At 42.9% G+C, this 12,125-nt stretch overlaps 1 protein-coding gene across 1 annotated transcript; it reads left to right on the top strand.

The window, feature by feature from the left end:
- The first annotated feature begins 1,498 nt into the window (after positions 1 to 1,498).
- On the top strand, positions 1,499 to 11,471 carry ZNF622 (zinc finger protein 622). The gene is made up of 6 exons (XM_079788609.1): positions 1,499 to 2,270; positions 3,015 to 3,275; positions 3,524 to 3,686; positions 6,216 to 6,328; positions 9,928 to 10,071; positions 11,205 to 11,471. Exons 1-6 carry the CDS (start codon positions 1,664 to 1,666, stop codon positions 11,330 to 11,332), a joined length of 1,416 nt encoding a protein of 471 aa, XP_079644735.1. The 5' UTR covers positions 1,499 to 1,663; the 3' UTR covers positions 11,333 to 11,471.
- Positions 11,472 to 12,125: the final 654 nt, after the last annotated feature.

Here is a 12,125-nt window from a genome sequence, read left to right on the forward strand (position 1 = left end):
GCTTAGTCTATTCAAGCTGCTATAACAAAATGCCATAGGCTGGGTGCCTTATAAACAATAAATTTATTTCTCACAGTTCTGGAAGCTGGAAGTCCATGATCAGGGTGCCAGCATGGTCTGGTGAGGGACCTCTTCCTTGTCACAGATTCTTATTGTATCCTCTCCTGGATATCTTTGAAAAAAGCACTAACCCTATCATGAGGGCTCTGCCCTCATGAACTACTCACCTCCTGAAGACCTCCCCTCCCCCAACTCCCCCCTACACCACCAACTTGGGCATTAGGTTTTCTTTTGACATATGAATTTGCGGATGGGGGGTGGGGCACAAAAGTTCAGATCATAGTAGAAACATGGCTTGAATTTTATTCTGAATCAAGGGAAGCCCCTGGAGGGTTCTGAGTAACACGGGCATCGTTGCCTTGATCTAGATTTTTAAAAACATCTCTTATCTTCTTTGTTGCTAAGAGCCACTTGGATTCTGAAGATGTAGGGTTCAGTCGTAACGGTGATGACTGGTTCAGTTAGGCTGTGCAGATGAGTCTAAGAACTCTCTAAGTCTTTAACATCCATGTTTCCTATAAACTGCGAGGCTACATCTGAGGCCATAGATGTTAACTGAGCACATGAAATGCGGCTAGTCCGAATGGAGATGTGCTGTTCATTGTACAAGACACTCGAGTTCCAAATGTAGTACCAACACACGAATGTAAAATTTCATTAAATCTTTTGGACGATTACATGTTGAAAATGATAATATTGTAGATATACTACTGGGTTAACTAAAATATATCCATCTTAACCTCTTTCTTTTTGCTTTTTAAAATCGTGGCTACTACTCGATTTAAGATGGCGTGTGTGGCTTGGATTAGATTTCTGCTGGGCAGGGACTTGGCTGGCTCTTTATTCCTAGCTGGTATGTTTTCATTCAGGACTTCCCTTGAAGGTTCGCCCTAGACACCGGGCTCAGGCCTGGACTCTCCGGTTTTTCCTGTGAATTCCCTCAGCCTCGGGTCTGAGTGTCCAGTGTCCCTCACTGGACTCCAGCCGAGCCGGCGAGAGCTCGGGTGGGCGGACACCTCGCTTTCGTGGCACCGATTCACCAGGCGGCAGGGGCGGCCCGCGCGATCCTCCTAAAAGCCCGGACCGTCGCGTGGACACAGGACCACCCTTGGGGTCCTCCCAGGCCCGGGAGCCGCCCAGGGCGCCCCACTCTCCCTGCCGTCCAGCGTTTGCCTGAACCACGTCACACCTCTCTCAAACCACAAGGGAAAGTAAATAAAGGAAGGTCTAGGTCTCGGAGGCTTAGGATCACCACCCACCTCCGTGGACTCAATCAAAACACACCTCTGCGCCTACAATCAACACCAGGCTGGTCCAATCAACGCCCGCCTCAGCGACTGGGCGTGGCTCCGTTAGCCAATGGCATCTCTCGCCTTCCTGGCTTCTCATTGGAAGGGGCCCGGTCGATAGGCGGGACTTCCTGTCCATCCCGGAATAACTTCCTTTCTGTCGCATCTTTCCCCTCAGATACAGTCGGGGAAGTCGGTGCTCACGCCACCTCTTCGCGGACAGTGAGGCGAGTTAAGGTTTGAGCGCGTCGAAGGGGGTCGGGTCGCCGATCGCTCGGTTTCTGCCTCTGTCGCCTCTTATTTCCCGCCTGGGGATGGCGACATACACCTGCATCACCTGCCGGGTGGCGTTCGACGACCCCGAGCTGCAGCGGGCCCACTACAAGACGGATTGGCACCGCTACAACCTGAAGCGGAAGGTGGCCGACATGGCCCCCGTCACCGCCGAGGGCTTCCAGGAGCGCGTGCGGGCGCAGCGGGCCGTGGCGGAGCAGGAGAGCCAGGGCACGGCCACCTACTGCACCGTCTGCAGCAAGAAGTTCGCCTGCTTGAACGCCTACGAAAACCACCTCAAGTCCCGGCGGCACGTGGAGCTGGAGAGGAAGGCGGTGAACCGCAGGGTGGAGATGATGAATGAAAAGAACTTGGAGAAAGGGCTGGGCGGGGACAGTGTTGACAAGGACGCCATGAACGCGGCCATCCAGCAGGTCATCAAGGCCCAGCCGTCTCCCAAGAAGGCCCCGCCAGCGCCTAGGAAGGAGTCCGGGGGTCCCGGGGCGGTGGCCGAAGGAGGACGGGCGGCAGACGACCGAGACCCGGCCGAGAAACCTCCCCGGTTACAGTGGTTTGAGCGGCAGGCGAAGAAGCTGGCAAAGCAGCAGGGCGAGGAAGAGAGTGAGGAGGGGGACCTGGATGGAGACGGTGAGGGCCCGGGGTGTGTGTGGTGGGGCGCGGGGGTGGGGGGGCGGTTTCCAAATTGGTTGGGCGGAGGGGGCGTGGGGGCGTCTTTCAATGAAAGTGATGGGAGCGGTTTCGATGCTTTCTGAAGTCGCTTGTCTGTCCATGAGCCCCGCGGGGAGCGGTCTGTTTCGTTCACTGTTGTGGATTCAGGGCCTGAAACCTTCCCTGGGGGAAAAAAATATGTCCCTAATAAACTCCTGCTGAACGGATTGATGGCTTCTCTGTTGTGAATGAGGAGGCTTTTGCATAGAAGGACAAAATTCTCTTGGGTTTCTAGTTACGATGGATTTGCACTTAATTTAGTTGATTGACGCAATAAAATGAGAGGTTCAAAACCAGCTAGCTAACCTGAAATGAGGAGCTGGAGCCAGCAACCTGGCCCCTTGACTTTGAGTTATTTATTCCTTCTTTCCTTCCTCACACATCCTGTTAACACCGATTGTATGTGTACGTAGAGACACAGGGAAGACCCAAAGACTCCTTCAAGGAGTTTACTGTGGGCTGGAAAAGAAAGGTTAAGGTATTTCTTAGCCTCACAAATTGGTCTGTGGTAAAGGAATAGTTAAAATTGAGATCTTGAAAGAGGAGTTGTCCTGGGAGGTAAGTCAGCACTACCACCTCATGCTTGTATATTTGTGTGGTTTCTTACATTGTGGTCACCACTTTTCTGAAACTAACCTTGTTTTTCAAACCTCTGGCTTGAAGATTGGGAAGATATTGATTCTGATGAAGAAATGGAAGGTGAAGATGCTGATTCGATGGACGAGTTGGAGGAGCAGGATGCACAGGAGGAGGAGGCGGGGGGAGGCGCTCCTCCTGGTGCCATCTCTATAAAGGACTGCTTATTTTGTTCCCATCATTCAAGCTCCCTTATGAAGAATGTGGCTCATATGACTAAAATCCATAGCTTCTTTATTCCTGATATAGAATATCTTTCTGACCTGAAGGGACTGATTCAGTATTTGGGTGAGTACAATAGCTTTCCTTTTAACAAGGAAATAGCACATAATTGGGGGGGCAGGTCTTAAGAAAACATTAGTTTTATGTTTTTCATCAATCTTTGATTTAATTACTAGTACTTGTTTAGTTTGTGAAAATCAGAAATTTGGTGCATGTTGTTTTTTTTTTTGAGTTGTGCAGATACATGGTGAGATTGCATCTGGCCACAAAAGCTTTTTTTTTTCATATTTTCCCCCCTCAAATTATTTTGTCAGGAGAGAAAGTTGGTGTTGGGAAGATTTGCTTATGGTGCAATGAGAAAGGGAAGTCCTTTTACTCCACGGAAGCTGTGCAAGCACACATGAATGACAAAAGCCACTGTAAGCTCTTCACAGATGGTGATGCTGCTTTGGAATTTGCAGACTTCTATGACTTTAGGTAGGTCTGTGGTTTGTAATGTGAAGCAAAGTGAAGTCATTGTCTTTGCATTGAAGTGGTATTAGAAGTGCCAGTGCCTGATATGTGTCTGGCACCATACAATATAGTCTTTATAACTCTTACAACATCTCTATATGGCAGGTTATTCGCTCTTGTTTTGTAGGTAAGAAACTGAGTGTAACAAAGTTAAACACATACATATGATAAAGAGAAGTTCTCAGGCCCCAAACTGAAATTTGTTTGACTTGAAAACTCAGAGGCTTTTGGTGGTTTAATGATCAGGTGTTCAGCTTTGCCAGTTAACCTTATGAACAGAAGCACAGGAATTAGGTTTTGGTTTCCCTGAGAGTCCTTCAGGCTCAAGCTGTCTCCTAAGGGGGTTGAGGCGGTTGCTGAAATAGGCCAGTCGTGTGCATTTGATGGTGAGATGATCCCATAGGTGGCTCACCCTTTACCAGAAACTTGTATAATCGATATACTATGCACTGAATCTATGGTAGATGTCTGTTGGACAGCTTTGTTCTAGAATTTAAAGAAAATCTTTTTTCAATTACTGTTGACATACAATATTATATTAGTTTCAGGTGTGCAACATAGTGATTAGACATTTATATAACTTAGAAAGTGATTACCCCAATAAGTCTAGTACCTATCAGACACCATACATAGTTATAATACTAGTGGCCTGGTGCACATTGAAAGGAAATTAATTAGAAGAAAAAATTTAATATCGCTATTCACCCTTTCTCTATATAGAAGTGTCAACCAAATTCAAGATCGACAATGACAGATCAAAACACACGTGTGTGATTGGCACCAGTGAGAGCTTTATATGTATTGTGCATGCGTGAGTCAGCGTTTATTTTTAAATTGCCAGTGCACGTCATAGGATGGATGGTTGGTCACCTAGCCTTTTATATATGGAGATGGTTAAATTGATGAGAGCTGCATTTCCAGCTCTACATTCTCTCCCTCTCTGGCTACCTTCCTAGGGAGAAACAAATAGGTAAAAAAATTCAATTATAGGTAATTTGCTCATTGTTTTTTTTAGTACAGTTTTAGGTTCATAGCAAAACTGAGCAGCAGGTACAGAGATTTTCCATATACCTCCTGCCCCCACACGTGCATGGCCTCCCTGGTTATCAACATCTTCCACTTATTGTACATTTGTTAAAATTGATGAACCTACACTGACTCATCATTATTCAAGTCCATAGTTTTCATTAGAGTTCACTCTGGTATTCTACACTGAACAGATGTATGATGACAGATATCCACCATTATAGTATCATGCAGAGTAGTTTCATTGCCCAAAAAATCCTGTATGTTCCCTTCCTCTACCCCTAACCCTGGAAACCACTGATCTTTACGTACTCCATAGATTTGCTATTTCCATAACTTCATGTAGTTTGAATTATTCAGTAGCCTTTTCAGACCGGCTTGTTTCACTTACTAATAGGCATTTAAGGTTCCTCCATGTCTTTATGGCTTGACAGCTCATTTCTTTTTGGTCTTGAATAGTATTCCATTGTCTGGATGTACCACAGTTTATCCATTCACCTAATGAAGGACATTTTAGTTACTTCCAAGTTTTAGCAATTATGAATAAAGCTGCTAAAAATATCCATGTGTAGATTTTTGTGTTGACAGTAGTTTTTAGCTCTTTTGCAGATATACCAAGTAGCAAGATTTCTGGACCATATGGTAGAGAATTACCGTATGTCAGTGAATTACCATATGCCAGTAGTTTTGTAAAAAGCTGCCAAGCTGTCTTCCAAAGTGGCTATACCATACCATTTTTCATTCCCCCCAGCAATGAATGAGAATTTCTGTTGCTCCACAATCTCATCAACATTGGTATTGTCAACATTTGGATTGTGGCCAAATTTAAGCTTCTCATTGTTTGAATTTTCACTTCCCTGATAATATGATTTGGCACATCTTTTTACACGCTTATTTGCCAGCTGTATATCCTCTTAGTGAGGTGTCTGTAGGATCTTTGGCCCATTTTTTAATTGGGTGTTTGTTTTCTTATTGTTGAGTTTTAAATGTTTTTTTAAAAAAATATTTTGGGTAACAGTATTTTTTCAGATGTATCTTCTGAAAATATTTTCTTTTGTCTGTGGCTTATATTTTAATTCTCTTGACATTTTCTTTTCACAGAATAGATGTTTTTAATTTTAATGTAGTCCAGTTTATCAAATTTTTTTCCTTCATAGATCATGCCTTTGTTGTGATACCTAAAAGTCATCACAAAACCCCAAGTTACCTAGATTTTTCCTGTGTTATCTTCTAGGAGTTTTATAGTTTTGTGCTTTCTAGTTAGTTCTATGATCTGTTTTGAGTTCATAAGTCATTTGTGCACTTTTACTTCACAGAAAATGTTAAAAAGTTGTTTTCTGTCTATAAACCCTACAACTCTGTACCTTTTGGGTAGCTTATGGATTTGCCACATTTGCAAATGCAGTTTATGTCTTTAGTTAAATTTGAGGTATTAATCTATTTATTAATACCTTTCACTGTTTCCAGGAGTAGCTACCCAGATCATAAGGAAAGGGAGGAGCCTGATGAGACCGAGGAGTTGCCCTCAGAAAAGACCTTGGATTATGATGATGAAACCATGGAGCTGATTCTACCATCTGGTATGTGCATTTGTCAAAAATAAATAGCTTAGCCTGGCTGGTTTGGCTAAGTGGATAGAATGTCAGCCTGCGGACTGAAGGATCCCAGGTTCAATTCCAGTCAAGGGCACATGCCCGGGTTGCAGGCTGATCCCCCAGTTGGGGCATGCAGGAGGCAGCCGATCCATGATTCTCTCATCATTGATGTTTCTATCTCTCTCTCCCTCTTCCTTCCTCTCTGAAATCAATAAAAATATATATATTAAAAAAATAAAAATAAAAAATAAATAAATAGCTTAATGCCAGCGAGACTATTGGAGCTGCATGTTTTCACCCATTCTTTTCCGTATTGATGGGAAAAGAACATAAAACTTAAAATGCATATTTGTATTCTCAGGTTTGTGGTACTCTCTAAAGGTTGCCAGTGAGCTCTGTGTTGGCTGTTTTGTTTAAATTGGATCGCTGTTTTTGCTCGCTTCTTTGTCTGGTCAGAATGCTTTGTCAGGCATTTCTTTTCTTTTCAAATTTGTAGACTTGTTCTATTGATCAACTCTTTGGGCCCAATCTAAGTTTTTCTTGTTAATCTTGACCTTACTCTTACTTTTTGAACTGATTCCTGTTTCCTTATATTGCTCAGACTTCCAAATGGTAGTCTGACATGGGTGTATCTGATGGACAGCGACCAGCTTGTTTCTGTTGTAGGGAGAAGTTTAGAATTTGGATTCTGTCTTGTACTGTGGGGAACAATATTCTTAATGCCAGTAATGTGGTTCCTGCAGATCAAGTAGCTGTGACAAAGAGCAGCCAGTAGAGGGCACTGTGGGCATAATTCTGAAAACTGGTTTGTCTCCTCTGCTTGAGGTCTTTGCTCTTCAGTTTCTGTGGAGTAAGTTGCTATGAAAAACATATCTAGTGAACTGCTGACTAGCCAGATGAAACTGTTGGTGGGTCCACAAGAGGTAACTAGATAATCTTAAGAAAATTACTGTTGGAGATACTTTCCCCCCCACAATCTAATGTCCCTGGTTGTTGGGCTACTTGTTAGGCAGGAGTGGACAGTTTTGTAAGTGGTTATTGCTGTGGTGATGGATAGATGGACAGATTGTGACTTCACCATAACTCAGACATAACCCATCTGCTATATATTGAGCAGTCAGTATGTTCTAAAAATAATTTTCCTTGATGAGGCCTTCAAATTGAGCTGTTCTCAGCATGTTATACTTGGTGCTTAAGGTCAGGTGCTCACTGTCATTGACACAGGGCAGGGTGGCTCTAAACACTGCATGTTTTTATTCATTCTGCTAGCTGTTGGAAATGAAACCCTTTCAAGGATGTTTTTAAAAGGCAAACTTCAATAAAAATGTATTTCCAAATGTTGATTAAGAATATAAATATAAAAAAAAGAATATAAATATATTGACTTATATCCTAATGACCAACATTATCATTTAATGATTTTGAGGAAGTCATCATTACAAACCTGGAGCATTCCGACCTAACATTACAAATAGAAAATCACAATGAGCAATGCTAGGTTTCCTGCTAGAGTCTCCATTTAAGTTGAGTTCATATCCATCAGCTGCATCTCACTTATTTTTTTGTGGTCTAGGGGCTTCGTTAACTCTTAAGCTGCCTGAACAGTTAGGTTCGGAAACATGTTTCTATCCTTATCGGTATTTAAAGACCGTATTGTCTTTGATTTAGATGTTTCCTTTTGTCATCCCTTGAGTCTGGAAGTAATTGTTTTTCCATTCCTGTGTAGCAAAAAATAATAATAATAATAATAATTTTCTGGTAGCTTCCCAGGTAGAGGGACTAAAATAATAGACCTGACAGAATTTTTCATGTAAATTAAAGATCGAGGTCTTAAAAGCAAATATAAGTGTGTGCCATACTTATAGTATCCTTTACGTATAGTATCCTTACAGTATCTTTCTACACAGGATTATGAAAGAAATGGCTTTATATATGTAGGTGTCAAACTTTCCTGGAAGTTGTCCACATGGGTCTACCTAGCCATATATCTTTTACTTATTTTCAGCAGGAGTATCTATTTTTTATCTTTTGTATATGCTGTTGTTAAATTTCTACACATTTATATCTGTCTGGAAGGTGTTTGCTTATTTGCTAATTAATATTCTTGTGAAAACACAACTTGTATTGAGTAAGCTCCCAGGTGATGCTGATGCCATTGGCACAGGATCACGTTTTGAGAGCCTCTGCCCTGATGGAGTCAGGAGTTAGTCTTCACAGAGGCCTGCCCCCTTCCCTTTCACCTGCTGTGAAGCTAAAATATAGGGGTCGGCACACTTTTCCTGTAAAGAACCAGATAGTCTATAGAAATTCACTTCTGAAAGCATGATTTCATAATCTTACCAGATCCTTCTAAATAGGCAAAAGCTATAGAGAGAATTCAACTTAATCATCTTTTAAAATCCTAGTTCACCAGGTAATTTCCATCATTTAGAGAGCAATAGGGCGGAACCAGAACCATCTGCATCTACACCAGCACTCTGCGTGGCCCACCGCAGCATGGCCACCCCCAAGCGCTTTCCGAAGCTCGTGCAACTGGAGCAGCGGGGAGGGGCGCCATTCCAGGTGCTGAGTGACATCACGAAGCAGCCCTGCTGGTTCCACACTGAGTACCTCAAGAGTCTGAAGACACTTCACCTCGAGGCGTGGCTGGCGGAAGCGATCCTTGGCCCCGGTGAAGAGCACATTCCGCACGTTGAGTGTGTGTCACAGACCCTGCTTCTCATTATAATCAGTGGGACCCTGAAGGCAAGGCTGAGATCTTGATATCTGGTTGGCCTTCTTACCAAAAGGATGTGTCCAAGATGATCATGAACTCTGTTCATTATCACCGCCAACTCCCAAGTGCAAGGCTTGGGGAAGAACACTGCCCAGGAGGCCAAGCCTCGGAGCTTCTCCGCTGTAAAAAAAAAAAAAAAGAAAGCAATAGGGCAGTGTTTCTCAACCCAGGCACTATTGACATTTTGGGCCAGATAATTCTTTGATGCGGAGGGTTATCCTGTGCATTGCAGGATGTTTAGCTATATCCCTGACTTCTGTCCACTAGATGCCTTATCTACTCTCTAGCTATAACAACCAAAAATATGTCCAATCGTTGCCAAGTGTCCTAAGGTAAAGTCGCCCCTGTCTAAGAACCACTGCTGTAGAGAATTTAAGCAAAGGAAAGGTGGGTTGATTTCTGTTCTAGCCCAACTGTGGCTTGTAGGCCTAAACATCAAGACTGTTCTCTGTGCTCAATCTTCTATATAAAAAAAAAAGTTAAAATCCCCCATCTCCTAGGGTCCTATTATCTGTATTAGTATTGCTATGTGAATTTCTAGGTAGGAATATTGTACATAAATACAAGATACTGAATGCTTCAGTTAAAAATTTCCATTCTCTAAAAAAATCTCACTGCTTTTTTGTTTTCTTTCATTTTTCAATATGCTGCTTCATATTTTTTCAACAACTAGAGCACTGTCTCCTCCGGCACGCCCATTTTCCACCTTGAAACCCTGTAGAATCTGATTTGGAAAGCCCTCGCTTTATAGCTGTGTCTTGGAAAACTATCCACCTCAATGTTTAAATATTGCTCCTCTGAAAAACAGGTGCCAGAGTGGGCCATCGCTCCTTGATGAGATACTACAAACAGCGATTTGGCTTGTCAAGAGCTGTGACAGTTGCCAAGAACCAGAAGGCCGTGGGCCGGGTCCTCCAGCAGTACAGAGCCCTGGGATGGACTGGCAGCACAGGTATGTCGGTGTGGACAGCCACAGACCAGCCCATGCACTCGTTTTACAGCAGGGCTGGGGAGAGGTCGCTTCCATTTATGTCGTCTTTGCGGATCCTCTCGAGGGGAAACTTAGCCTCTTGGCTCTTTGGCTCCCTTTACCACCTGGTTTGGTTATGCAATAAACCCCAAGTTCTGTGACTTAAAAACTTCATATTCCTGTAACTTTCTAAAACTGCATCAACACCATTAACTTTTTCAGAAGATAATAATTACCAAAAAAGTATTTAGTAATCACCAAAGGTTGAAAAAACCCTGGAGATTACACAGAAGAACTAAGTAGTATCTTTGTGGCAAAAGTAGAGTCCTATCTGATGTACTTGTAGGTTCTTATATGATGAGCATGAGTAATTTAATTCACTTACACCTCCTTTTTCTCATTTATGAAATGGTGATGATAATAATAGGACCTACCTTGTAGAGTTGTGCGGGTTGATTATCATAATGCATGAGTGCTATAGTATATGTGCATAATTAAGACTAGCCATCACTCCTTTATGTAACTTTCCCATTGAAAACTTAGTAATACTGAGTCAAGCAATAAAGCAGGCCACTGAAATTGTTGGTCTTTGATGCATCATCATTATGAAATTATTTAAGGGTATTATGATGTGTCTGCTGTATGAGCTCTGTCCTTAGCTCTTCTGGGAAAACATCAATCCACTAGAGGACTGTGGAGATGATAAGAGGAGAGCTCTTTTTTAATGGTCTGGAAAGCTATGTCCAACCAAAATCCAATTTCAAGGCCACTGTGTTTATATACACTCGGTTTCCTTTACTGTGGCCACCTGTGAGCTTTTATCTTTAGGTCAGAACAGATGAAGTATAGGGAAAAGTAGCAGCAGGAAGGCTCTGTCATCCAATCGGCTTCCTCTGGTTCTCAGGCAAGGAGGACACCTGTGCAGGAGACTGTGACTCAGTCTGAGGCGACTGAGGGTATACATAAACCCCTGGCCCACTGCATGGAGATCCCAAGTTAGCAACTTTTCTTTAAATATAAGAACCCCAAACTAAGTTTGAGATTCTCTGCAAAGATTGGGTTTTCTCTGATCACAACAGACATTTGCTTCATTCTTATCTCCTTTCCAACCACAGGAGCAGCTCTTATGAACAAACGGGACATGGAGTATGTCCAGAGGATGAAGTCAAAATGGCTGCTGAAGACGGGAATGAAGAACAATGCCACCAAGCAGATGCACTTTAGGGCCCAAGTGATGTTCTAAGGGTCTGCTGTGGATTGAGACATCGTCTCCTGCACAGGGGTCCTTGCCTGAGAACCAGCAGAAGCTGATTGTATGACAGTCCTTTTGCTGCTACTTCTCTCTGTACTTTATCTGTTCTGACCTAATAATAAAAGGCAGAATCATATTGGCTCTTGAATATTATTTCTGGTCAGAGTTTAAAGGTTTATGTTTCACAAAGTGTCTACTGGACTCAGGACTTGCACTACTGCTGGGAAGTGTCTATTTCCTTAGCCTTTATCAGATTTATGGCTGACAGAATAATATGGGAAACTCACTAGTGACTTGTCTGTTCCAAAGTTTAACTTTCAGAAGAAGGCCTTAGCAGATTATGGCACTGGAACCATTTGAATGTACTGTGGCTCATGAGGTGGTGAAAGTCTGGCTCGTTCATTAAATTCAGGCAAAGAGCATGTCAGTGGCTTGCTGTACAGGCTCTTCATTTCTAAATACGAACACAAGAATGACAGGGCTGTGCACTCAGTATCCAGTGCTGCTTTTATTTGAGCAGTTAGTTCAGGAAGGAAATAAATGTAGTGTTTACATCTCATTTTAGAAACAAGTTACCTGGGGGTGAAGAAACATTCAAATCCATTGAGCTACCTTTGTGCCTAGAAAATTGACTTGGTTTTTCAATCTGTAAAATGGGGTGTTTACTACCTCACAGGTTTGGGTTAAATTTGCTAGAGGACCCATCACTCATTCAGTCCCCAGCATAAAGTAAATGCCCAAAGTCTCTGGTTGACCGAATGGCCTGTGTTCTGGTCAGAGCAAT

The sequence above is a fragment of the Cnephaeus nilssonii genome (genome assembly GCF_951640355.1).
Source record: "Cnephaeus nilssonii genome assembly, chromosome: 2".
Taxonomy (NCBI): Eukaryota; Metazoa; Chordata; class Mammalia; order Chiroptera; family Vespertilionidae; genus Cnephaeus; species Cnephaeus nilssonii.

Excerpts from the sequence above, each read along its gene's own strand:
- ZNF622 (XM_079788609.1), top strand. The coding sequence starts at position 1,664 with ATGGCGACATACACCTGCATCACCTGCCGGGTGGCGTTCGACGACCCC. Across the intron at positions 3,276-3,523 it reads GGGACTGATTCAGTATTTGG|GAGAGAAAGTTGGTGTTGGG; the intron begins GTGAGTACAATA and ends TTATTTTGTCAG. Across the intron at positions 6,329-9,927 it reads GGAGCTGATTCTACCATCTG|GTGCCAGAGTGGGCCATCGC; the intron begins GTATGTGCATTT and ends TCTGAAAAACAG.